Genomic DNA, 25,475 nt, shown 5'->3' on the forward strand with positions numbered 1-25,475 from the left:
GATACTAATGGGCGCTTGAGTGTCCTGATGAGCAAGCAGGGTTGCCTTAGCGATGTGTTCCTTAACTGTGGAGAATGCTTTACGAGCTGTGTCGTCTAAACTAACTGATTTTGCATTTCCACGAAGCTGGTCGGTTAACGGTTTCATAAGGGATGCGCATTTGGTTATGAACCGTCTGTAGAAACTTACAAGTCCGTTAAAAGTTCGCAACTGCTTGATCGTGGTCGGTTCTGGGTAATCCAGAATGGCCGCCACTTTGCTTCTAAGGGGTCGGATGCCTTGAGCATCAATAGTGTGTCCTAAGAAGTCTAAGGAGTTGGTTCCGATTTGGCATTTCTGAATGTTGACAGTAATGCCATGCCTTTGGAGTCGATCGAAAACAATGTCCAGATGCTTGAGATGTGATTCTCTGTCCGGACTTGCTATTAGACAGTCGTCAACATACGGATGTACGAAGTTGAGACCTCGGAAGACGTGGTCTATAAACCTTTGGAAGGTTTGAGCCGCATTTCTTAAACCAAAAGGCATTCGCAAGAATTCGTAAAGACCGAAAGGAGTGATGATGGCGGTTTTAGAAATGTCGTCGGTTGCCATCGGTATTTGGTTATAAGCCTTAACTAAGTCGATTTTCGAAAAGACAGTTGTACCTTTCAAGGTAGCTGTCAAATCGTGAATATGAGGCAATGGGTAACGATCGGGAATGGTTTTGGCATTCAGACGCCGATAATCACCAGTTGGCCGCCAATCGTTGCTGTCCTTTTTAGGGACCATGTGCAATGGGGATGACCATGGACTATTCGATGGTCGAATTATCCCTAAGTCTATCATATGGTCGAGTTCGTTTTTGGCTAACCTAAGCCTTTCGGGAGCGAGTCGGCGGGCTTTCGAGAATACAGGTGGTCCTGTATTCGAGATGTGATCTGTAACATTACTGGTTACACAAGGCAATTTCGATTGCGATTGGTATATCCCGGGGTATTTGTCGAGTACTGATTGGTACAAGGGGTCTATGGTGTGCTTAATCGTGACTGGGGATAACCTGCGACCAGAACAAGGAGTTACGCAAACAGATAACTTAGTGTTTCCGTCTATTAACCTTCGTGAGCGTGTGTCGATGAGTAGATTGTGGTATTGTAACAGATCTATACCAATGATTGGCATAGAGACATCTGCAACAACGAAAATCCAGTGTATGGGTTTGCGTAAACCCACGTTAAGGTTGACGTACCTTTTACTGTAAGTAGCGATCGGATTTCCGTTTGACGCCTGTAAACTCTAAACAGACTCGCGAAGTCTGTCGTTGGAATTCGCTGGAAGAACGCTAACTTCTGCGCCGGTGTCGACGAGGTAGCGAACTTTCGTAGTCACATCCGTGACGTATAAGAGGCGGCTGTGTTCGCCGGCTACGGTTGCCGTTAATGCGTGCCGGCTGGGAAGTTTCCCGAACTGTTTTTCGTGTCACTCGATTTTGAGGTAGGATAATTGCAGGGTTTCCTGCAATTTCTGGAAGACTTACCGTACTGGTTATGATACCAGCACCAGTCGGGATTGTCTGTCTCTCGTGGTCGAGAGCCAGATCGCCTACGTGAGACACTTCTGCGCGGGGTTTTTGACCAACTACGGTCATTACGAACTCTAAGATATCGTGTAAGCGTGTGACATAGTTCGGCTATGTCAGTCGGGGTCGATTGGGGTTTTTCCTTGACGGAAAAAACCTCGGCCTTAGAAGATTTAGTGATTTCTAAGATTCGGTCAGCAGATGCGGCCAGCTCATCTATGGCGTTGTTTTGAAATGAAACAAGCACTGCCCGCACCTGATGAGGAAGTTTAGACAAGAAAAGTTGTCTGAATAGGCCATCATCGAAAGTTCGTTGGCCGATAACCTCTCTCATTCTTAGCAACATGTCTGTCGCAGAACCCTGTTGCAAGTCGATGTTATGGAAGAGTTGGTCTAACCGTTGTCGGTCGATTAGGTCTCCACGTTTTAGAATCGAACATTTGAGAGTTTCGTAAGGTTCGGGAACATCACTAGTAAACATACTAGGTGTTACGTACCTGTTAAACTCGCGCGGTAACGCCTTAACTACCGCGAGGAATCGTGTGCGCGAGTCCGTGATTCCGTGCATGCAAAAATCAGCTTCTGCGTAGCAGAACCAGGACTCGATATTGTAGGGCCAAAATGTCGTTAACTGAATCGAAATAGGGGGAATAGACTTTAACTTAAAAACCTTAGGTGAGTGTTCCGTCATAGTAATATAGATAACGAAAAATATCTAATTAAAATATATCCGGGAAAAAAAATTCGCGAAAAAACAGTATATCACAATATATAAAATTCAAATAAACAATAACAATGAATAATAATATTCCAAAATGGAACAGACTCACAGTATATTGGCTTGGTGTGCCAGATCACGTCGGTCTCACCACTGAGGTTACCACGGATATTCTAGTTTTACAACTAGCAACCAGTAGTATCTTCTATAATCGATCGTTCCCAGTCGAATAGAAACCAGAAGTCAGACGAGGAGAGACAGGAAAGATATATTTGATTCGTTGCCAATATATCGAGAGACTTCGTTATTAACTGGCTATTGCAACGTAGGAGCTGTGTCCCACGCCGTGTTGCAACGTGATCTGGTGCGGATGCACGACCGAAAGCCTTCAGCTAAACAAGTCCACTTAAACAACGTGGTCAGCATCCAATGTCGAACACTTAATGAGCTATTGATTTTGGGGAATTATTTACAGCTACAGTGTGTTCATTTGATGTGAATTCCTTATTCGAAAATGTACTTTAGAAAAAGACTATTGACATACGATGTGACTACACAGTTTTAAACAACTGTAGTGACCTCCTTTTATGACGAGAACGCGATTGGTATAATGTAATCAATTATTTTTACAACCAGTCGTACTAGTGATTGTTTTACTGTACTTGCTTGTTTAACTATACCAAATGTACTTTCCCTCCCATCGTCTTTTTTGCTTGTACGAACGCGCTTACTCTCCGCCGTTTTGCATGTACTCTTTGACACGTCTCGGTATTCTTTCGATACCACAAAATCGTCAACAAATATATCTTATTTGAACCATTAACAGCCTTCTTGTTTTTGGCCTACCGAGGGATCCAAGTCAATATCTGGCAAGTAATCTTATTGTAGTGGTGATCATGGTCAATCGCGACTCGACACCATCTACAAAACCTTAAATTACCTGTCCCTTTAAAAATTCTTAAAGACTTAATATTATTATGTACTGACAAATTTCAATTCACTTTTGAAGGCGAATACTCCCACCAGATTGATGGGGTTGCCATGGGTAGTCCGTTAGGACTATTATTAGCAGATGTGTTTATGGCACATGTTGAACATCTGGCTGAAGACCTAATCGAAAACGTCAATTTATAAGAGATATTTGGACGATATCTCAATTGTCTGTGAAAGAAAGGATGATATGAACTGTTTATTGAATAAACAGTGTTCAAAACTACATCAGTCTCTCATGAGAAGAGGAGAACAACGACCAGCTTTCCTTCGTGGATATACTTCCAAGTAGACGAGATGGCTCAATCAAACGATCGATTTTTCGAAAACCAACGTGAACAGGCCAATACCTTAGTTATTATAGTTATTGCCCTGTGCAATACAAACGAGATTTGATAAGGTGCCTATTTTACATGGCTTGATAGTATTTGAATAAACGAAGCTATTGATGATAATGTTAGGCTGTCAAACAAGACAAAAGTGGTTTTGCACTTAAACTTGCAAATAGATGGAAAGTTCATGGTACAGTGAGACCTACTGTAGCCTTGGTGGAAAAAAAGCCTGTCTACATCACCTTACCATTAAGAGGTGATTCAAACAGCCTTTTATTGAAACAAAGGCTTAAATCAGTCATCAACAAAACGTATTGTGCAGTGAAGGTCATTATCAAAGAAAGAACGAGGTCCATGCTTTATCCAAAACCAAAAAGAGATGAGAACGATTGAGTTATATTCCACTATGTTTACCAATTTATATATGTGTGGTCACACATACATAGGGAGAATCGTGATCTCAAAATAAGGGTGTGTGACTTACTTACTTACTTACGCCTGTTACCCCTCGTCGAGGAGCATAGGCCGCTCACCAGTATTCTCCATCCAACTCTATCCTGAGCCTTCCTTTCCAGTTCTTTCCAGTTGCTATTCATTCTTTTCATACCTGCTTCTATTTCCCGGCGTAGTGTGTTCTTTGGCCTTCCTCTTTTCCGTTTCCCTTCCGGATTCCAAGTTAGGGATTGAGTCGTGATGTGTGAACATGTACCAAAATGGTTGCAGAAACAAATAGAATCAAATGACCCAATAAGAGTAGAGGATAAACATCTACCATCCTCTATTGCCAAGCATAAAATCGAAACATGCCATAAGATTGATCTAGCCTCGGCTTTTGTGGTGTTGTATAGAAGTGCAAAAGGGCGTATACTAAGGTTTATTGAAGCCTTAGCCATACGAAAATTCAAGCCCCCTTTGTGTATTCAAAAACAGTTTGTTCTCACCTTAAACCTACCTTGGTAATATTAGCTTATTATCCAGAGTGATTAGGCTTCAAATTGTTTGCACATTATTATTATTATTATTATTATCCTTGTCTCCTCTTACCCAGTCTAGTTGACCTTTTATTTTTATATATAAATGTTCTTAACAAGTATATGTGTGGTCAGATTGTTCGAAATGTATTGCGCTAATATATCACATCTTCGTCTTCTTATTACATTATCGAAATTTATCAAAGGGACTAATTGCTTATTGTGATTGTTAGGAGTTCACTATTCTGTTTGATTTAGCTCTAACTGGATGGCTAAGCATCCCTCATAATAAGCAATCCTTTTACGTGAATGTTGTTAATAACTAAAGCAAGCTACCTTACTAGGTCAGGTCACATGACGTTATCATCCCGAACATTTTCGTAATTTTATCAAACACTTGCTGGGAAGGTGTCTAACATGTTACTAAGTTACTTGGCAACGACACCTACTGCAAAATATTCGTACCATAGGTAAATATATCAATAATTCCACTGTAGATATGTCTTAAACATCTCAACAGACAATGGATTAAGAAATCACAGTGCTGGAAACTCTGGAAATACTAATCCCATCAATTATTCTAAAAATATCGTTTTTTCATGTTACCGATTCAACACATTCGTAACTTTTTTCATTTTGAACACAAAGAGCAAAAGCAGAAAGACAAGTATTTCACAAATCACTCGGTCAAGACAGACAACATAATCAAAAGAATGAGTCAAAAGGAGACCAATATTTAAATAAATATTAAGTCAATGTGCGATGCATCAGGTGTAAAAGACAACATAATCTTTTCAACTCAAAAACAAAGATATCTGACTGTCGATTGAATTAAGGAGAAAAATAATCACAATAAACATCACTGCACATGTATAAATATATATAAACACAGCAAGACGACACGGAAAAATCTCAAAGACTCATTCCAGTCTGTGTTCATAATTTTGAAATGTATTTGCATTTTCATACGGTTCAAAACCTGATCCTGTGATATCTTCGTCAAAACTACCCATTTTTGGTACTGTAATTAATTTTCCTGACTCTCCAGGATTACTTGCATGAATGCTGTGCCTCCATCCATATCCAAAATAAATTATCAAACCTATGAACAATAATTTACAATACAAAAAGTCAATGAACTGAGTAATTTTTTATAACATAGCAATGCTTGCTAAGGAGATTGACTTATATACAAGTTTTGGGCCACCATGCTTATTTTCATTCAGATACATATTGAATATTGTTCGTTTTCGTAGAAGTGTTTGGTAGACTTATTGTTCGATTGTGAATATTGTACGTCTGAACTGGTTTTATGGTGAATATTAGGAAGATTTATGTTCAAATAGTCTGACCCAACAGTATCGAAATTTAGGCATATTTTAATATTCTTAATAATCTAAAGCATTCACAGCTTGAAAGAACAGAAATCCATGATTGTGTTCAAATGCGCGTGAATATACTTTGAATCCTAGATATGATCAAATACATTAATTGACAATGAATCCTTCAGTATTTCAGTGTATTGAGTTCTTATTTAACACAATAATAAAGGCTTGTATATCGCAGTTTAATGAAAAGTGAATTTTTTTTACTCAATGGCATTACTTAATAATCAGCAGTGTTGATTTTTTGTTTGACTTCCGTGTTTGTTTGATTGAAACAGAATAAGTTTTGCGACTGGGAAAAACGGTTAAAGAATAACGTGAATATTTTGTCTTCAAAAAGTCCTGAACCTTTCTGACAAGTGACTGACCATTTTCCAAGGTAATTAGCTGAATACTAAACAGAAATTTCCAAGGATCTTCCTGCCCTTCTACCAATTTTAGTTATGAGTTTAAGTAAACAAGTCATTATTTTAGATAGGGTACCTCCATAAATATCTTCAGTAATTTTGATTATTTCTTTGAAGAATTTTGGAGCAGAATAACAAGTTTAAAGTTGAAACTATCCCTACCACATTAGTATATTTTATGTTCTATATAAACTATATTAATATACAAATACATTAAAAGAGAAATAAAGATAAATACTCATCTTTGAATATCTTACCGATAACCAACCAAATAATGAATCGAACCCATGTCATAGGTGATAATTTTACCATAAGACAAAAATTCAGGAAAACACATAAACATGGAATCAGAGGAACAAATGGAACCTGAACTCCAAAGAAACAAGATAAAGAAATTACTGATGACTTATAAACTATGCTAATAATGATCTTTTTCAAAATGAAATGTTTATTCTGTACTGACTGGTGCCTGAAAGTGTAAGAAGCTCTAACCAAACCTAGTAAGCTACTAATTTCATAAGATGATGCTTATTTTATTGACTTACAGTTCAGTAGCTTATGTATTAATCAGTAATAAATTCCGAGATGTTTTCAATATCGGTCTGCTAGTTATTATAATCAGAAATAATAAAAATGTGATAACTGTAGTTAATTGTTATCAATTTAAAATTCAGCAGTTATTAAACAAATGATACTTTTGAAAGCATTAAGTGCTTTAGAAAATTACTGAAGTAAATAGTAGTGTGTACCGAATCATTATTTTTGTTTACCGGTCGGGAAATTTCCATTTGAACATTAAAGAGATTAAGACTAAGGTGTCGACTGTTTAAAATTACTCAATAAAATACAAAATTTATATGAAGTAAAAATTAAGATGTTTTACGGTAAATTCTTATCAATAAGACTCAGTATGCTCATACGGAATGGTTTTCTTGGTTTTCGTTGTGGTTAGCTTACACTTAGTAATATCAAGCTACTCATCAACGTCAATTCATCGAATGGATCGAAACATTTTACAAGCATAAAGTATTTCAAAAACTTTACTTTCAATGAGATTGAACAAAATATAAATTATTTTACCTATTCATGTGTCTGTCAGAACAATATGATTACTAAAAATCTCCACAAAACCCCCTTCTGATAATGTGATATATTTTGTTACTCAGAAAAAAACAACCTTCATAAATAATTTTGCTTATCACTTAATTTAAATTAAGAAAGTTGTATCAGCCATAAATTCACCATTCATGACAGAATATACTACAAATAACTACAGATTAATTCGATTATGCAATAAATGAGTCGAAAAATCGTCTGTTTGGGTTGTACAGAATTTTCCTGAATTTAGAAAGTTCTGGTATTTAATATATTAAATAATTAAATATTCACAATAAGTTTTATGTTATTTTAGCTTTCAAGGGATTATTTCAAGCTAAAGAGAGTCGGGTCTATTGTAATATAATTTCAAGTTATGGATAGAAATATATAGGAACTTTCGTCTAAATTAGTTTCACAATATTTGGGCGCGGAGTTGACGTGAGACATTAAATAAGAATATGGATAGGAATAGTAGAAAATGTAATATCTGTCACTATTCCTCTTTACAGATTGGTATATATTTACACAAATTACATAGTTTCTTTCGGGTCGAACATTAAACTTAACTGAATTTACTTATCATTTACAAATTCCACAAATAACTTTTCAGTTTCATAAATTACAATTTCCTAGTAAGACAAGTTTACAGTAGATAGTTGGCTGGCATACTATTAAGGAAATAGAGATGAATTGAAGAAACTGTACATTTGTTTATACTTGGTAAAATATGGATTTTCTTTACACCTGAGAGTTGTAAAAATCAAACAGAGATTTGACAGGGCTACTATAGATAAGCCACAGTAAGTCTGTCAATTATCATTGGACATATTTAGTTGTATCTAACGCTCCGAAAGTCTCATCCTACATGTAATCGCACTTCTATGGGTGTATTTCATCTCATGAAAGTATATAACCAACTGATTACCGATCTACTATTTACCCATTCACAGCTTTTATGGACAAATATGATTCATGGATATTGATGTTGTAACATCTAAGTATATTAATTTAAATGTTATGTTAATATATTCATAAGTTTAGCAGATTCATATATTTTAAGTATTGTAAACGTAAGTGAATACCTTGAAGCTATCAAATGATTTGTTCTGTTCATGTAGAAACATAATAACCACGAAGAAAATCGCTCCTATTAGGAATAAAATAAATATCACCACTGCCCACCAACGTGCTTCTTGAATGTACTGAGCTCCTGGTAAAAGAAGACTGGCTAGACCGAAAGCGCAAATAGTATAAAGTAACAGCGAAATAATAGGTGCACGTCCGGGTGTTGAATCACGAAGAATCGGTAAGTGACGAAAGGCAGATTTCAAACGTCCAATGGAGTGTGGCCATTCGTTCAATTCAGCTTCATTAGTTTCACGTATAACCTTTTCGTTATTTAAACGTTCATCAGTTGGAAAATTAAGATTCTGTAAACAAAAACGGGGTTACTATTATTATTATTGTACTAACAAACATATATTATCAGTTAAACAAGTTAGGCTATTGCCAAGAGTCTAAGTAAATAAACCCACGAGGCCAATATAATGTTACATTATGAGAAGATTGAAATAATGATGATCACCTATAATAATGTAAGCTGGAAGCTTAAACCTAAATGTGATCATCATAAAGCCTAATAGTTGTGTTTTTTATGATGAAAGTCTAGACGAATCCACATTGTTTAGCTTCATAACAGGAGAAAACAGATTAGAAGCAAGTATTATATTCAATTCGGATTTACTATAATAAAAGTAAATAAAAAGTACCTTACCACTCAGTGAGTATTTTGATGAATAGAAAGGACAAATGAGATAATAAGGATTAATTTGATTACTAAAGAGAATTTTATGACTGTATCCGGAATTATTTTATTCTTATTGTATCAATTTTTAAAGAATGTATGAAAGAAATATTGAATTATTCATGTCAGTCATTTCTATAGGTTTATAAAATAATATTATTAGGTTGACATTTTAACAAGAGACAAAAATAAATAGTGATAAATTAGTGTATTATCGAATAGTGGGTATTTTCTCAAAACAACTGTCAGCTAACATAAAAGTTAGAATCTTCAATACGAACGTCAAGACAGTTCTATTGTACGGAACTGAAACTTGGAGGACTACTACGACCATTATCAAAAAAAGTACAGGTATTTATAAACAGTCGTCTAAGCAAGATCACGAGACAAGCACTAACTTGGAATCCTGAAGAGAAAAGAAAAAGACGAAGAATGAGGAACACTGCACCGGGGATCGGAGGCAGACAATAAAAGAATGAACACCACTCGGAAACAACTGGAAAAGACTGCCCAGGATAGAGTTGGATGAAGAATCGTGGTCGGTGGCCTATGCTCCACGAGGTGTAGCAGACGTAAGTAAGGTTTTTTTTCAGAGAGTATGATAAAAAGTCTGTTAAAATATTAAAAGAGAGAAATTTCACGAGATGAATTTAGCGAAAATACTAGAATCTCTAGCACGAGACTGTATTCAATACAACTGAGTTTGTCGTGGGCGGTAAAGAAATAAACTTTTAACTCATACTGTCAAGTTGATAATGAGATCTTAGTTTCCTCTACAAATGAAACTTTAAAATCTGTTGAATTGATTATTAACATTGAACATAGGATGAAAGTGTATTTTCTACAAGAGTTGTTAAGTTATCTAGTCTACCGTGAGTTTTAAATAGAAGTTTTAAAGAAATCTGAATCAGATAAACATTCTAGTTTTAATGAACGTATCTTCCGGTTGTATGAACTACATTTACGGGTAGCTTTGATAACAATTTCAAATGAAACAAGAAAGATTTGAAAGACAAGAAGTAGTAGTTGGTTATCTGAAACGATACAACAGAAAGATAATTTGACTTCTTTTTTACTAAATCAAACTAGTGACAAAAGAGCCTAAATCAGAGGACAACAGTTTTATTTTTTTTAATGCAGTTCACAATACTGAAATATAGATTATTTGAAGACTGAATGTCATTTTTTTCTACTATTTAGCTATTGCAATCTGATTTTAAAGAGCTACATACTTAAGTAAATATTCACTGGCATTTAATTTCTTATCTGAGCAAATGGATTTCAGATTCTCTTCATGTAAATTCTGATACGAGTACGAAACAAGTTTTGTTTATCAGTAATATTTCTTACTTGTGGTTTTGAACACATCACTCTACTGATCCTGTTTGCTATTGGACAAACTAGACTCAAACTTAAGTACCTTTATGTTTAAGCCTGGAAAAATTATAACTGAGTAGTGTGGATAACTTTTAGAGTAATTGCTAAAAGTTGATAATCTATTCCATAATTTTAAAGATGGTCATCAATACATACAAACTTACAGTCGACAATGTCTCATAAATTAGTTAAAACACCATAGAAATTTATCATAGAACGTTTGTTGGGCAAGAATTTTTATTTTGATGAACGAACTGTAAATGATTGAAAAGTTTCTCATGTTTTAAAAACAAATTCACTTTATATTGTTTTACTTGAATTTTCCTACTTCAGTTTAGGACTGCAATTGATCAGTCTCTTATTGGCATATATGCATCCTGTGCGTATCGCCTCGAAATTGCCTTAAGTCACAAGCATGATAAGCAAAAATGGATGGCGATTAGCAGTGGGAATCAGGAAGCGTGATGGTGATGACGTTTGAAGCGAACGGTACTGGGTTCGAGTTACGGAGTGAACAACAACTCTGGGGTGCAGGTACATCCAGCTGACTAGTCCCAAGTAGGATGAAACGCGCATCCTGGATTCCACTGCTAGCCCCCATTCATCTTTGTTTTAGAAACAGTTCAAGAAATGGGGGTTTGTGGAGATTGTAGGTTTCCCATTGTGGTCTAGCTTAAATCGACTCATGAGTTCAGCTATTGAATTACAGATCACGAAAATAAGAATTTCGCCTTATTTTTGTGAAACATTCATACTACTTACTAGTAGTTGAAAGTGAAATGTGGAAATGTCTGTAATCAGGATTTCGATTGAAAGCTATAAACTAAGGCGTAAATCAAGAGTGAGCAAGAAAAAAGTACAGAATATTACAGATATAATATGATTTGGTACTGTTAGTAAGATAGTGTAATTGAATCTGTATGGCAAAAGAATAAGTCAAAGTCGAAGATTGTGGTAATTTATTATTCGGAAGAAATACACTTAGCAGTCGGCAATTCAATTATTAGCTATTGTTTAAAGATATACCTAAATAACATCAAAACTCCCAAACTTAGTTTGAATATCTCCATTTTCTATCATTTGCTTATTAAAATATCCAAAACATTTGGGATAATTAGTGAATCATCAAAACTCCATAGGTTGACCTCAACACCAAAAAGTAAGCATTAATAAAGTGTTCAACTTTTATTTTGCAAGGGATTTTTGGCTCAAATCATTGGAAATGAAGTCTTCGAGTCGTTTTAGATAGTCGGTTTAACTAAATTGATTTATTTTCAAGTTATCAACGTTCTGAACACTCAATTTGAAATTAACAATATCCCAAGAAATATTTTTCTATGCGTGGAAGTTTAGTGTTTCCATGACGTAGAAAGCCAATAAGTTCTTCAGAGCTATTCCTAATAGTTTATTAGGAATAAGAGCTTCTGATCGCTATACATGACCTTCAATGACTCAAGCTGGTAGTTATAATCTGTTAACAACTGAGAAAAACAAAGTTTTCTTCAAATCAAATAATTTATGTAAACATAACTTATTTGAAGAAAAAACATCAAGATGAAAATTACCTCTTCATGGGATTCTAATTCATTCCATTGACCAGAATATAGTTGCGGTTGACAATAACGCAGAATACATACATTCATTGAGACAATTGTATAGGCGATTAGTGTTCCAATGCTTAAAAAGTCAGCTAATAAATGAATATCGCATAAAAGAGTCAGTATTGCAGCGAATATTCCAAATAAACTTAATGCAACGACTGGTACCTGGAAGCAAAATAAAAAAGACTAGTTGATAAGCGTTACACTGCCTCTTACGAAAAATAACCAACAGAAATGGTCGAATAAATTGAGCCTATATTAATTGATACTACTTAGCAAAAACCTGTTTTACTTTTAATTTGACGGTTAGAACTTTGGTTAGAATTTCAAATTCAAAATACTATTAATTTTATACTTACAGCTTTTTGTACAACACACATTACATTTTGGAGTATTTGAAGACAGATTTATAAACTGGCACTCTCAAATCTCGACTACATTAGTTGATAATTCACAGATAATAATACTGATCAATGATTTTGTGAAAAAAGCTTTTCGAAACTTCAAGAAAGTGGAATTGTCCTATAAAATATACGGCCACCTCGATTATAGACAAAATTATATGTTGACTGGCTCCTGTACATACAACAAAAGATAAGGAAGATTATCCTTCCGTGTTAATCCCTTTGGCAAGCGCACCATGGTTAGTATTACTTACTATCGACGGCGTAGAACTACTAAACCCGATATCAATCGTATGATTTAAAATTATCACTGAAAACAAGCAATAATTAAGTAACTTGTTTCATCTTATGAACTCATCTGATCTGGAAAACTTTTTATCCCACAAAATGATTCACTTGACTTTTAAAGAAAGATGCAAAAATATTCTAGTAAACTTTTAATCACAGGAAAATAAATTTTCAATCTTTAGCTGCTTAAAATAAATGAGAAATCATTTTTATCTTTCCATAACTCCGTGGCTATTAAAATGAAATATGATAATATACATCGTTAACCAAAAGTACTCTCTACGTTATTCAGTTGGTAAATAAAATATAGGAAAGTTCGGAAGATCTGTTACCCATACATTTTAAAAATGTACCATCTAAACATTTGATTACACGAAGTCAATCTACTTTGTTGAATGTTTTAGACTTACTTGTGTAGATGGTAATAGGTAGCCTAGAAATTCAGGCAATAAACCATCACTTGCCATAGCATACACTACTCTTGGCATTGCATACATACTTGTAAATAAACTGGCACTTAATCCAAGCAATGAGCCAACTCCTGTTATATATGTAGCCCATTCATAATTGCGAACATGAAAAGCAGCTGTAAAAGCAGCCTGTCGGTCAACTGTCCACCATGGTACAAAAAGTGTCAAAGCCAAGCTAGCCAATAAAAATAAAAGTGTGACTACACCGACTGATACACCAGTAGCAATTGGCATTGATCTTTTAGGATTTAATGCTTCTTCACTGCTAACCGTTATAGCATCAAAGCCAATAAATGCATAAAAACATGTTCCAGCTCCACCAATCATACCACCGAATCCATATGGAAATAAACCTCCATGAGAAGCCGGTGCGAATTCTGAACTATGCTCATTCGGCCGTGCAAACATAACACAAGTGGCCAAAATAATTACCACTAAGTTTAGCATTGTTATTATAGTATTTAATATCGCTGAAAGCTTTGGTCCCCGGAATAATACTAAACCAAGTATAATTATTAAAAGAGCTCCAATAAAATCTGGATAGTCGCCAAGAAATTCCACATTCGATGGAAAACTAAAATATATCGAAAGTAAGAAGAAGGAAGATATACTAGTACATCGGGATAAGGTTATATCAAATGAGTACAAATGTTTATCAATGGGACCGATATTCCACAGACTATACACTCATCCAACTAGTAATAGTTTTATGATTATAATTTTAAAGGTAGCCTTAGAGTTAAGAAAAGCTCACAAGTTGCTTAGACTTCAAAAAAGTACTAAATGTGACTGATAAGAAGATACCAACAGTCATTAGACTGCATGCATTAAACGGTGACTTTCATTAAGACCCATGATAGTAGTTAAAAATTGCAAAGTAATAAATAAAGGACTTCGTTATTACCGTAAGTGACGTACAGAAAAGATAATTAATATTATTTAGTGTAACTGGACAAAAGCGTGCCATAAGCACTAGTTATAATTTGTGTGGAAATTGATAATTGCTGGTTGCTATGACTGAAAATTAACTTACATATCTCGACTAAAGGGGAGAAGATATAAGATTGCAGGTGATTTTATTCAGGTATCGACAATAGGTTCGCACGACCAAATCCAAAACTGTACGCATAGTTACAAATGATTTATTTACCTGGTCAACAGTCAACAGTCAATACATTGAACTAGGCAGAAAGTACTTGACATCAATTAACAAATAATATAATGGATTTATATAGTTTGCAACTTATTGGATTAAGTTGATTAAACTAACAGACATAACTAAGTCACTAAGTTATACATTTGTTCCTTTCTAGTAGTACGACATCAAAACCTAGTGAACTCATACATTTAATTAAAATAGCCGTATAAAAGTACACCAAATTTTAGTCTATTGATTTTAAAGAGAAATGAAAATGAATGCAAATCATAATATGTTTTCCATCCACTATGGTCGGGTAACTTTAATATAACAGTTAAAGAAAATTAATGGTATGATACAACCACGAAGATGGCTTCGGCGTGACCCTTCCTTAACAAAATTCCGGTCTTTTCCTTTTTCAAATAATAACTAATAACACTCTTCATTACTGATATATATTGATGAAGGAATATTATATGCTTGCTAGAAAAAATGACTCGATAACACGCTAAACAATATACTGAACAAATTCATTTGCACAAACATGTGGCTAGCAGGACTCAGTAACTAAGTGGATAACGTGATGGCGTTTGAAGCGAAAGGTCCTGGGTTCAAGTTACGGAGTGAACATCAACTCTGGGATGCAGGTACACCCAAGTGACGTGTCCCGAATAGGACGAAACGCGTGTCCTGGATTCCACTGCTAGCCACCAACCTCTTTGCTGATAATATACTAAACAATTTTAGCAGATAACGCAGTAAACAATCCCGAAAATAAATAAATTCAAACAACAACGAGTTACACTATTTTAAAAGTTGATGTTTAAAAATTAACAATTATTGACACAGGGGAAAGATTCATCAGTATATAAGGGCGCAGAACTTGAGAAAAGGTGTTGGAAATATGTTAATGTTGTTTTTCACTACGTTAATTCAAAATCTTATAAATCTGAAAAATAATGAGTAATTTGACCATATTCACTTAAATCCTATGGGAAATGAAAAATACTAACGAACTTAAGATTTGTTACATTATATATTGTTTAAACATGTTAGTTAAGTGATTCGACGGTTTGAAGCGGAGATTAAAATATACTGGTCTTTTGTTTGGTTGTAAATAGGTAAACAAAAAACACTAAGCGTATAACTTAATCTAAGTATAAGCTGAACTACAAATATTTATCATTAAATGCACATACATTTATGCACCTCTAGTCTAATATCATATTAATGTCGAAAACTTCAAAGAATCTACCCCGAAGGCTGTATTAGTTGAGCTGGAAACTTCATAGGTTACCGTATTATATAGATGGTAATACCAGTCGGCTATTCAAGCTCTGATGTTTACTCAGAACGTAACCACTGAAACACCTCAGATTACTAAAACAAACTTAAGTACGTATTAGTGATAATTATAATTAATACTTAGTTTACAGAAGGGACTTTTTAAAGCGGAAAAATGAAAATATTTTAGAATTATTTCGTCTGAATTCACGTAGACTGTAGCTTAACGTGATGATTTCTGCTTATGGGAACTAGAATTTTCTTAGGGTTTGAACAGACAAGTACTAATTTCTACCGCAATCAACAGCAAGGGAAACATAAAATATCAAACGACAGAAGATCCTTTTGAGATAAGTTCATTGTTTTGGCCACACCTTTGTCATAAGTTTACGATGTGACATTACCAAAAAGGAAAGCTTGAGTCTATAAAGCGGCAATGAAACATGCTTTAAGGAGATCATGATTATGGTACGATTGTCTTAATAAATCTATTTAATTTATTTAGATTTGAAGAGAATCACAAACGACCTTTCACTAAAGGAACTTTACCACTCATTATTTGGAGATATACACTAGTACTAGATATATTATGTTTTAATTATTTACAAATTTAAGCAAACTTTATTGTATTGATATTACTGATTCTAAAGAATAGAGGGAAAACTATAAATTCAGAAAAAACTCCAACTGATTTACAAGATGTAATTGTTAAAATATATCACTTATAATGCCGAACCAAAACAAGTAGGATATTTATTCTATATTTTGATTATTCTGATCTCTTGTAAACACATTCTAAAACTACCAACTTTACTCAGTAGTTTGTTTTCACATTAAGAGGTGGGTACTGATACGCAATCTCACAAAACTAATCTTGTTGTAAGTTGAGAAATAAAAGAAGAATATTATCAGAAGGTTTACCTAGCAATTAATTAAACAACAGAAGATGAGAACAAATCCGGATAGGTTCAAACAAAAACATTACCTCAAACAGTAATAATAAATAGTACAATTGTGATTGGTTATTCAGTTAATAGATATGTCTATCTACTACTTACATTTATTGATTAGTAAATATGATATCCTGAATTCTTATTAAACTACTGTGAGGAGTTTATAAACTTGAAGAAGGAATTGAGTTATTTAGGGTAGAGATTTAACAAGCAATTTGGAAATGGTTTGAAAACATATGTAACAGACTAAATAGAATGTTAGTAATAATGATGAAGGAAAATTCAAATAATTATCAGAAAAATCAATACAAATAGATATTTCCCTAATAGACTGACGTAATTACGAAGGAAGACCAGGGCATTAATTCATAGATAAATATAACAGGTAAAATTATGTACTAATAGGTCACGTGCTAGCGGTTGATATCATGCTATTTAGTTGAATAGAGGTTAGAACTCATGTTATCTAATATCACAAGCAACAGAGTTACCAATGGAGTATCTGATGTATGCTCAAGTGAGTGATCAATATCATTTAGTTTCAGTCCCAGTACAGATCACTTTCATTTATCTTCTTAATATGTGTTTCATCTAAAACAGTTCAACATAATTCCTTGAAGCTAAGTTAAAACCGAAACTTTCAGGTCTTATAAAGAAAGTTTTACTGTTGAGTCACTCATTCAAAATTATGATTTTAACTTTCGTATGCTTTCATGAACGTAGTGGCTCAGTGGATAATGAGATGGGCGTTTAAAAGGAAATCACTGGGTTTGAGTTCCAGATTGAATACCAACATTGGGATGCAGTTACGTCTAGATGCTGAGTCACAATTTTCACCTTAATCAATAAACATTGTCCACTAACGCTTTGTAGTTATAATATGCTAATTACCTATTAAAACTTTTTTATTCCAATCTAAGGAGATGTAGGTCACAAAAATATTATGGGATAAGTTTAGTTGTATTACGAATTTACCGTCAATCATTTTCACCTGATGTAATCAGAGTGAAGCATCTTTTAACTTCAATTCATTTAAAAACCATAAGTCTTAGTGATTAAGTAACTGAAAATCACTAAGTGTTTGCTTCATTTTCAATAACTAATCTATAACTCAAAAGACATGTCTTCTAACTAAGAGATGATCCATGGATTTAAAATTATGATTGATTTTACATTGATTTTCCTGTCAAACATTTAAACTAAAAAATAATCCATCATGGATTTCATGTTACATATTCACTTTTTCAGTTATCCCGAAAAATTAATCAATAAAAATTTGTAACAATTATAAGTCTTTTATATTTTATTTGCTGCCTATTTTATTACTGAAATTCCAGCATCTACTTTTCTGTTAATCCATTATAATTTACCAAGTTATAAATGAAGAGACAATTTCAAATTACTGAAACTTTTCAATTATTGAATTCTGATAAAATTTGATTAACGCTAGTCATGGGATCAAAAACTTGCAGTTTACCAAGTGTTTGAACAGCTATTTATTAATAGTGAAGGAATAAAGTTATCATTAATAATATGTTACCTAAAGGATGGTTATGATAATTCGTTAATCCGGTAAATATTATCCCAGTAATCAGATGATAATAAACATGATTATGGTGTAATTCATTATTTTGACGTCTAAGTTATTAATGTCATTATTATGTTATAGCATACACTTTAGATTTATCTTAGTATGTCAAATTCCGTTAGTCGTAATGAGCTTGCTACGTTTCAATAATAGAAGACAAAAAAATCTGTTAATTGCAATAAAATGAGATGAGATAAAATGAAATTTTCAGAGACCTCGTCTAAGTGTTTTGCACAGGACTGAAAATTGAAACGAAAGCTTCAGTTATAAACTATAATGGAGCAAAAATAGTAATGTATAGTAAATATTCATCAAAGTTGAAAGCTGTTTTTATTGAAGGTCAATACTGCTAAAGAATTTTGAAATGTATTAAATTTTAAAACCAGCAATGATGTGAAAACGTGCATGATATCAATCATTTCCTAGACATTTTTTCGCATTTTCAATTATCTTTTCTTATCTTTTTGACCTTTCTTGGTTTGGATAAAAGATCCCAAGACAAGTCAATATGCAATAAGTCTGTACAAAATACATTGCCCGACTACATCATAATTTCTAGACACTCTTTTTTCTGATTATACCATCGGAAATTAGAGAGCTATTTCATCCTTAAAACAAGTCACAGATGCATACCTTTGGGAAATTTAAAAATATTACGTATTGAAAGCTTGGCGAAACAATTTATTAACAATAAAAGATCTTCAGTAATACTGCACTCACAATTAGTAGACGATCAACCAACCATTAAGCACTCTGAGACTAATCTGCAGTCATCTACTTTGAAACAACGTCAGGTAATTCAATGTTAACAGCTAAAGACTGACGAGTGGAATTCAATCGGTAACGTAGACTAAGTAAAATTACATTGTTTACCATCCAGTTCTATGAAGAATGAGTGGTGACTCAAAGAGCTTTATGGGAGCTTCTCTAGCTGATAAACGCTAGTGAACATAAAAATTTGCCCACCAATACGAATTTGTGAGTTATGGGAGTTTTTTCAGTGTCTCCAAAACAGCCAAGAATTACATAAATATGGAATTTCCCTGATTTTTAATAGATGTAATGCGGATATTTATTTACAGTTGAAATAAAACTTAAATTAACATTATTTCAATCAATTAACTAAATCATTTGAAGCTGACAAAACGTCTCGAAATATAATGAATTCAACTTCTTCAGGAAATGTTAGTACTTCTGCTTTATTTAAAATTAAATGATGAAACTATTACCTAAAAAAGTTAGAGTATTTAAGAAGTTATTAGAGTTGATGATTATTAACTTAGATACAACGGAAAATACAACATACATAAAAACATTTTACCTGCCAATAGTATTTTTCGTTCCGTTACTAATAGCATGTTGTGACATGGCGTCTACTGTCCCACTCCAACCACGTGCAACACTTGATACAGACAAAACGTATTCTAATATCATTGACCATCCAACAATAAATGCTAAGAACTCTCCGCTTGCCACATATGTATAGGTGTATGCAGATCCTGACTATGAAAGTAAGAAAACGAAAATAACAAGTGATTTGTTAGTAAATCAAAATGAAATATGGAGAATCATTGAAATACCAGTTATAAGTAATTTCATAATCGATTTTTTTAAGTTAAGAAATCGATTTCCAAAAACTTGGCAAATTATGAGCATGATAAACAAAAATGGGTATTGAAACTCAGTCAAACTTTTAGTCACAGTTTACACAATTGATTAATTTATTGCTTCTTCAGTGTTTTACTTAATGCATTATGAGGTTTGAAAAATGACATTTTCACTGGAAGTCATTTTTAATTATTTTTAAAAGAATTTCTGTTTGGTTCATTGTAAAATATTAACTTTTTAAAAATGGTGAAGAATACCTAAGGCTCAGAATGTGACTTTTCGGATAGATTTTTAACTTGACACTGAAAACAAAAGACGAAAGTGTTATTCTTCAATATATCATTAGTTCAATGAATACTTCTAATTTGAAACAACAAAGTTCAACGAAGTTCAGATCGTAACCCAGTTTAACTTCTTTCGATCATAATATTTTTCTCAATCATTTTATTAACCTCCTTATATAAGTTCGATTAAATGCATGTAGAATTTCAAAAATTCTATTAATCAGTCAATAGAAATCTTCTTTCTTTGTTTTCTACGGTGAATGGTAATGTCATATATCCATAAAAAATATGCAATCTACGCAGAGCTTAATATTATTCACATTGAATGTCCTAAGTACAAAAACCAATCAATATAATTCATAGAAATACAAGAAAGCTGAATAGTGTTTTATTTGGTGGAAAAATTGTTTGTCCAGTGAAATTTATTTCCCAGACTCGAAGAAAAATGTAGTGTATTATAAACATTTGTTGCTCGTTACATTTTATAATAGTGACGGTTATTAGGCCTGTTTAGATCTAACTGTAGTGTTACTTTTCTTGTATACAAACACCTTCCATACTTGATGAGAGCTTTCAAGGAGATATTAAGAGTGTAGGAAATAACAGCATCACGTTGAAAGACCAATATGTTCAGATTGTATCAGGAGCATATAAAAAAACTTATGCACTTGACTGAACTAGATTTTATAAGCTAAAAGTTAATAGTAAACTTAGAGACAGTTTCTGTCACACGTTTAATACAGTTGAAAAAAAACTTATCCAGAACAAAGGACCAGCAAAGCGTTTGACTTGTTCTGATCCGTTTTATCATCATGCATCTAAAATTCAAGACTCGCACCTGCACGCAAAAGCTTGTCATTAGCAAGCAGACGATAGTCGTCAGTAGAGATGTGGAGGTTGTTGAATTTAACCGAAATCATGGACGGGTGTGTGTCAGACTTGAGCACAACTACACGGCGAACCAATGGTCTAGAGTTTAGGCGTTCGCTCACGAGAACGAAGGTCTTGGTTTCGTTTCCCGTTTGTGAGGGCATGGATGTGTAACCCTGAGTAGCCCCATAATAGGGCGAAATAAGCGTCCAGTTCTTCCAGGTTTTAATGGTGGTCTGACTTAGATATTTTCATGATTTCAATGAAGTTCAACAATTTCTACAGCCTCACACTGAAATGAAAATTATTTATCAAATATTATAAGCTAGTTCAATAATCCTTTTACATGTTCTACATTGCTTATGGCTAACTGACTTGCATGTAGTATTCATTAATGGAAATAATAACAAATAAAAAACAAATAATATGATTGTTTGCTGTGTTCAAATCACATTTAGATTTAATGGTTTGAAAAACTGGGCATTGGGCAAATGTTATTCATTATTATTTGAAATTTGTATTTTCCTGTACATGAATAACAAAGCAGAATTGTTTTTCCTGATTTTTCGCCATACAATGCTAACAGTTTTATCAAATTGGTAATGAACCAGAATTTACAAAGTCTCGGCTTATATGATGATTATTTACTTCATATTGTATGATGAAAAATATAGAAATAAATATACACACGATATGAATGGTTGTTTTTGTTACACACGGGAAGAGAATACTAAATTTGTGGTCATGATGTTTATGGGCATCAAATTCACTAGTTTATTTATAGTTCAAGGTCAAATAAAAAACAATTACCGGTCTGGATTTGTTGGAGCCACATTGGAGTTTTACGATAGTAAAAAGAAAGATAATAAATGAGCTAAGAATGTTTGCTGTTATTGTTGTTAAAATAAGACGCTATGATGATTATCTTTGTCATAATCAAAGTAGAAGGATGTAATCAAAAATGATGAAGTGAGATAATTTTTTAAGAAACTGTTAAGTATGCAACGTGAATCAGATATATTAAAGAACAAATCAGGGTCTCATTTAATAGCCTTTTACGTATCTAGTGTGTACAGGAATTCAGTAGACCAGTATCAAAACGTTTGGAAAGATGATTATATGGCTCGGATCGTTTTATTAACGGCAGTACACATTAGGGATAACTTCTGTTTAACAAATTTTATACCTCCATTTGCACACATGATCATTCCGAATACTTCAAATATGAAACAATCAACAGCTTAAAACAATAAGTATTAAAGAAAGGTGTGCTTTGCACAAAAATAGGCTTCGTCTTACAACGGAATACTGTAATAGCACTAAGGGTTGTTGAGTTACATTTATGAAGTTAATTTGACTCTGAGGAATGATTGTGGGTATAACCTGTTACGAAGTTTACGATTAGATTGGTATATCGGTTGAGTTACAACGCAATAACGATTGGAAACACTATCAATTTTTTCAGTAATGTCAGATCCTATCTCAATATGTATTTTGAATTTGTAATTAAATCCATATATTGCTTACATGCAGAATGTAATGTGAATGTAAAAATGAATAGATTAGCATGTAAATTAGACAGTTTTTTGAAACAGAAAAAACAATATAGCAGCTCGAAACACAAACTTATTGTGAAAAAAGTTAGGCCACGTTCAACAAGTATTTTTGAAAAAAACATGATAGTATGCAGGTAAATTCTAAACTGTATAATGAATGAATCTGCTCCCTGGCCTCAGATTTATAAGCTAATATGTAAATGAATTTATCGATTAAACCTTAATTACTTGAGGTTTCAAATTATTGATTTGAGAATTAGTATTCGCGTTTGAATCTAGCGAAAACCTGAAGGAACATTTATTTTGATTGAAATTAATGTAACTAGTTAGTAAAATAATATTGATTATTAGTTGCATGCTTATTTGGATTTCATCCCATCTATCATTAATGTAATCTCATATTCGATTCCTACTGTGATATGAATAAGACTAGGATTTATCTATTGATTTGTTCAAATGATCTAAATCGTCATTAGGATTAAAAATAATTTATCACATTTCATGAATTATGTTGTTAAATAGTTGTTTCTTGTTTGCTATATAAATATTGTCTTTTTCATGACATCTTGGATAAACAGTAGTAATAACAATATTTGTTTTTCGAATACTTGAACAACAAACACAATTCTTAATTCGGATAAATAAAATTTGAGAAAGGCCCAAACCCAAGTTACCCCCTATTTTTAAAGCTGAGTTCTGAAAGTATGATTAATAAATTGTGTAATGAGGGAATATATCCAAAACTGCCAAACTGTATTCATTTGGTGAACACTTTAGCCCATAGATTGTCATCTTCGAAAAATCTATCATCTGTAAGGGCTCAAGTGGAAGACATAAAAAATTGACGTGTTGTTTTAATACTTGGATGTATGATCGATGACGAATATCTACTTTATATACCCACAATTGCCATGCAATTTTACTACCATATGAGCAGTTTACTTCAGCGTTATTTTTAAAACACAATAGATAATACCAAAACTCACAACTATAAATCAAACTCATGTTAATACGAAAAGAAATCAGAGATTGATGTCGCTGTCTTAATCATCACCCTTGTGGAATTTCGGTCACTAAATTTTACTCGTCAGCTTATAGCAACTTATATATGACTACTTCAGATTAAATTACAACTTTCTTTGAGTTGCTGAATGTTGTTTTAATCACGGATAAAAGTTCTGAAAACCAGAAAGTAATGAACTATCATTTTACTCCACATTAGAACTCAGCAACACAAAACGTCATTGATATTTTGAAAGTTCTTAACCAATACATTCGCATTTCATACGGGGTATATTATGAATTCACTAGAGAGAGATTTGATCCGATCCAAGGTTATTTAATCAAAATCAAGCATAGTTATAAAGTGACTCCCTTGTATGGATTCCGTTATCAATGATACCAAACTACTTACTAGAAAAATCAACTGTATTAGAAATTATCATGAGAACTATCGATTACACAATTACTAGTTTCAATGTGGTTTTACAAATTGCTTTAGGGTTCTGCATTGTTGTTCTACAAGTTATCGAGGATCTTAAGTGTATTTTATTTTTACAATTACAAACAATGCAAAGTTTGTCATTGTTACATTTAAATAAACGAAGAAATCTTTATATTCGTTATGAGGCTGTACTGAGAATATAACGCACATGAAATAAAATGAGGTTTTGATTCATCGACATGTTTTATATATTTTTGGATATTGTGATTTTAAGCAACTAAGGTATTTCCACTAAATGGATAGTCGCAGTTAAAACTGATGGCATTATTGAGTATATGACAGTATAGATACCAGTGCAGCAAAATTACTGAAAACTAAATGGTTTTGTAAAGTAATATAATGGAGATGACATCTATGATAATATTACACCGAAGAAAATCAGTAATTTTACTCGATTAAAGTGGATAGGTGAAATGCTAATAATTAAAACAAACCTATTTGCTCTAGTATTCATCTATCATAAATTTGACTAACTACCGTGCAAGTATTAACTGCAACCTTGGGAAAACAATGGAAATATTACAGATGTCCTAAATATTTAAATACAATTCAATGAAATGAAAAGCAGCGTTTCCAAAGACTAATAATTATTTTCAAAACGTTTATTTATTGGATAAATATTTTATCTATGTTAGTGCCAGATTTAGATATTTGTGTTGGTTTACGTTGCGAAGAAAGACACTAAGTTTTCAAATAAACACGACTAATAAAAGCCTTATAAACTAGTTCCTACTAGAATAATAAATTGGAAACAACTTAACAGAAAATACATTAGAATTACCTTTGGTATTCGTGAACCAAGCTCAGCATAACACAAAGCGTTTAAGAAAGCTGTTATACCAGCAACTAAATATGACAAGAATGTAGACGGTCCAGATTTATCACGGATTACTGTACCAGTTAGGACGTAAATGCCAGCTCCTGCCATATTTCCTGAGAACAAGAAATATGAAGTAAAAGTCAATTTTATTACCTATACCCAAAAGGGTAAGGTCGAAAGCTGTAAGACATCTCTTCAATGGAGTATCTAAGTTGTCACGATCAAATCGGCGAGATCTTTTCATAGACTCCCATACTCTTTTCAGGTGAGACTTTGCAGTTTCTGTCATCAAAAGAAATTTCGCACTGTGGCAAACGAAAACATTCTCACACAATTAAAAAGAAAATGTTTACTCGAACCAATAAATTATAATAGTGGGAAAGAAACTGATTGGTTATTGAGAGGTCTACAAATATGTAAGAAGTTGATGTTTACTACAAATCTAAATTCATGAGATATTCGGGGAA

At 33.2% G+C, this 25,475-nt stretch overlaps 1 protein-coding gene across 1 annotated transcript; it reads right to left on the bottom strand.

Annotated features, from left to right (window-relative positions):
• Positions 1 to 5,489: 5,489 nt before the first annotated feature.
• Smp_004190 (putative cationic amino acid transporter) lies at positions 5,490 to 25,297 on the bottom strand (the record flags this gene model as incomplete). The annotated part of the gene is made up of 8 exons (XM_018795977.1): positions 5,490 to 5,671; positions 6,619 to 6,727; positions 8,542 to 8,889; positions 12,206 to 12,406; positions 13,344 to 13,977; positions 19,688 to 19,869; positions 24,970 to 25,121; positions 25,162 to 25,297. The coding sequence occupies 8 exons, from the start codon at positions 25,295 to 25,297 to the stop codon at positions 5,490 to 5,492; spliced, it is 1,944 nt and encodes a 647-aa protein (XP_018650235.1).
• Between the last annotated feature and the right edge of the window lie 178 nt (positions 25,298 to 25,475).

Source organism: Schistosoma mansoni, chromosome 2, assembly GCF_000237925.1.
Source record: "Schistosoma mansoni strain Puerto Rico chromosome 2, complete genome".
Taxonomy (NCBI): Eukaryota; Metazoa; Platyhelminthes; class Trematoda; order Strigeidida; family Schistosomatidae; genus Schistosoma; species Schistosoma mansoni.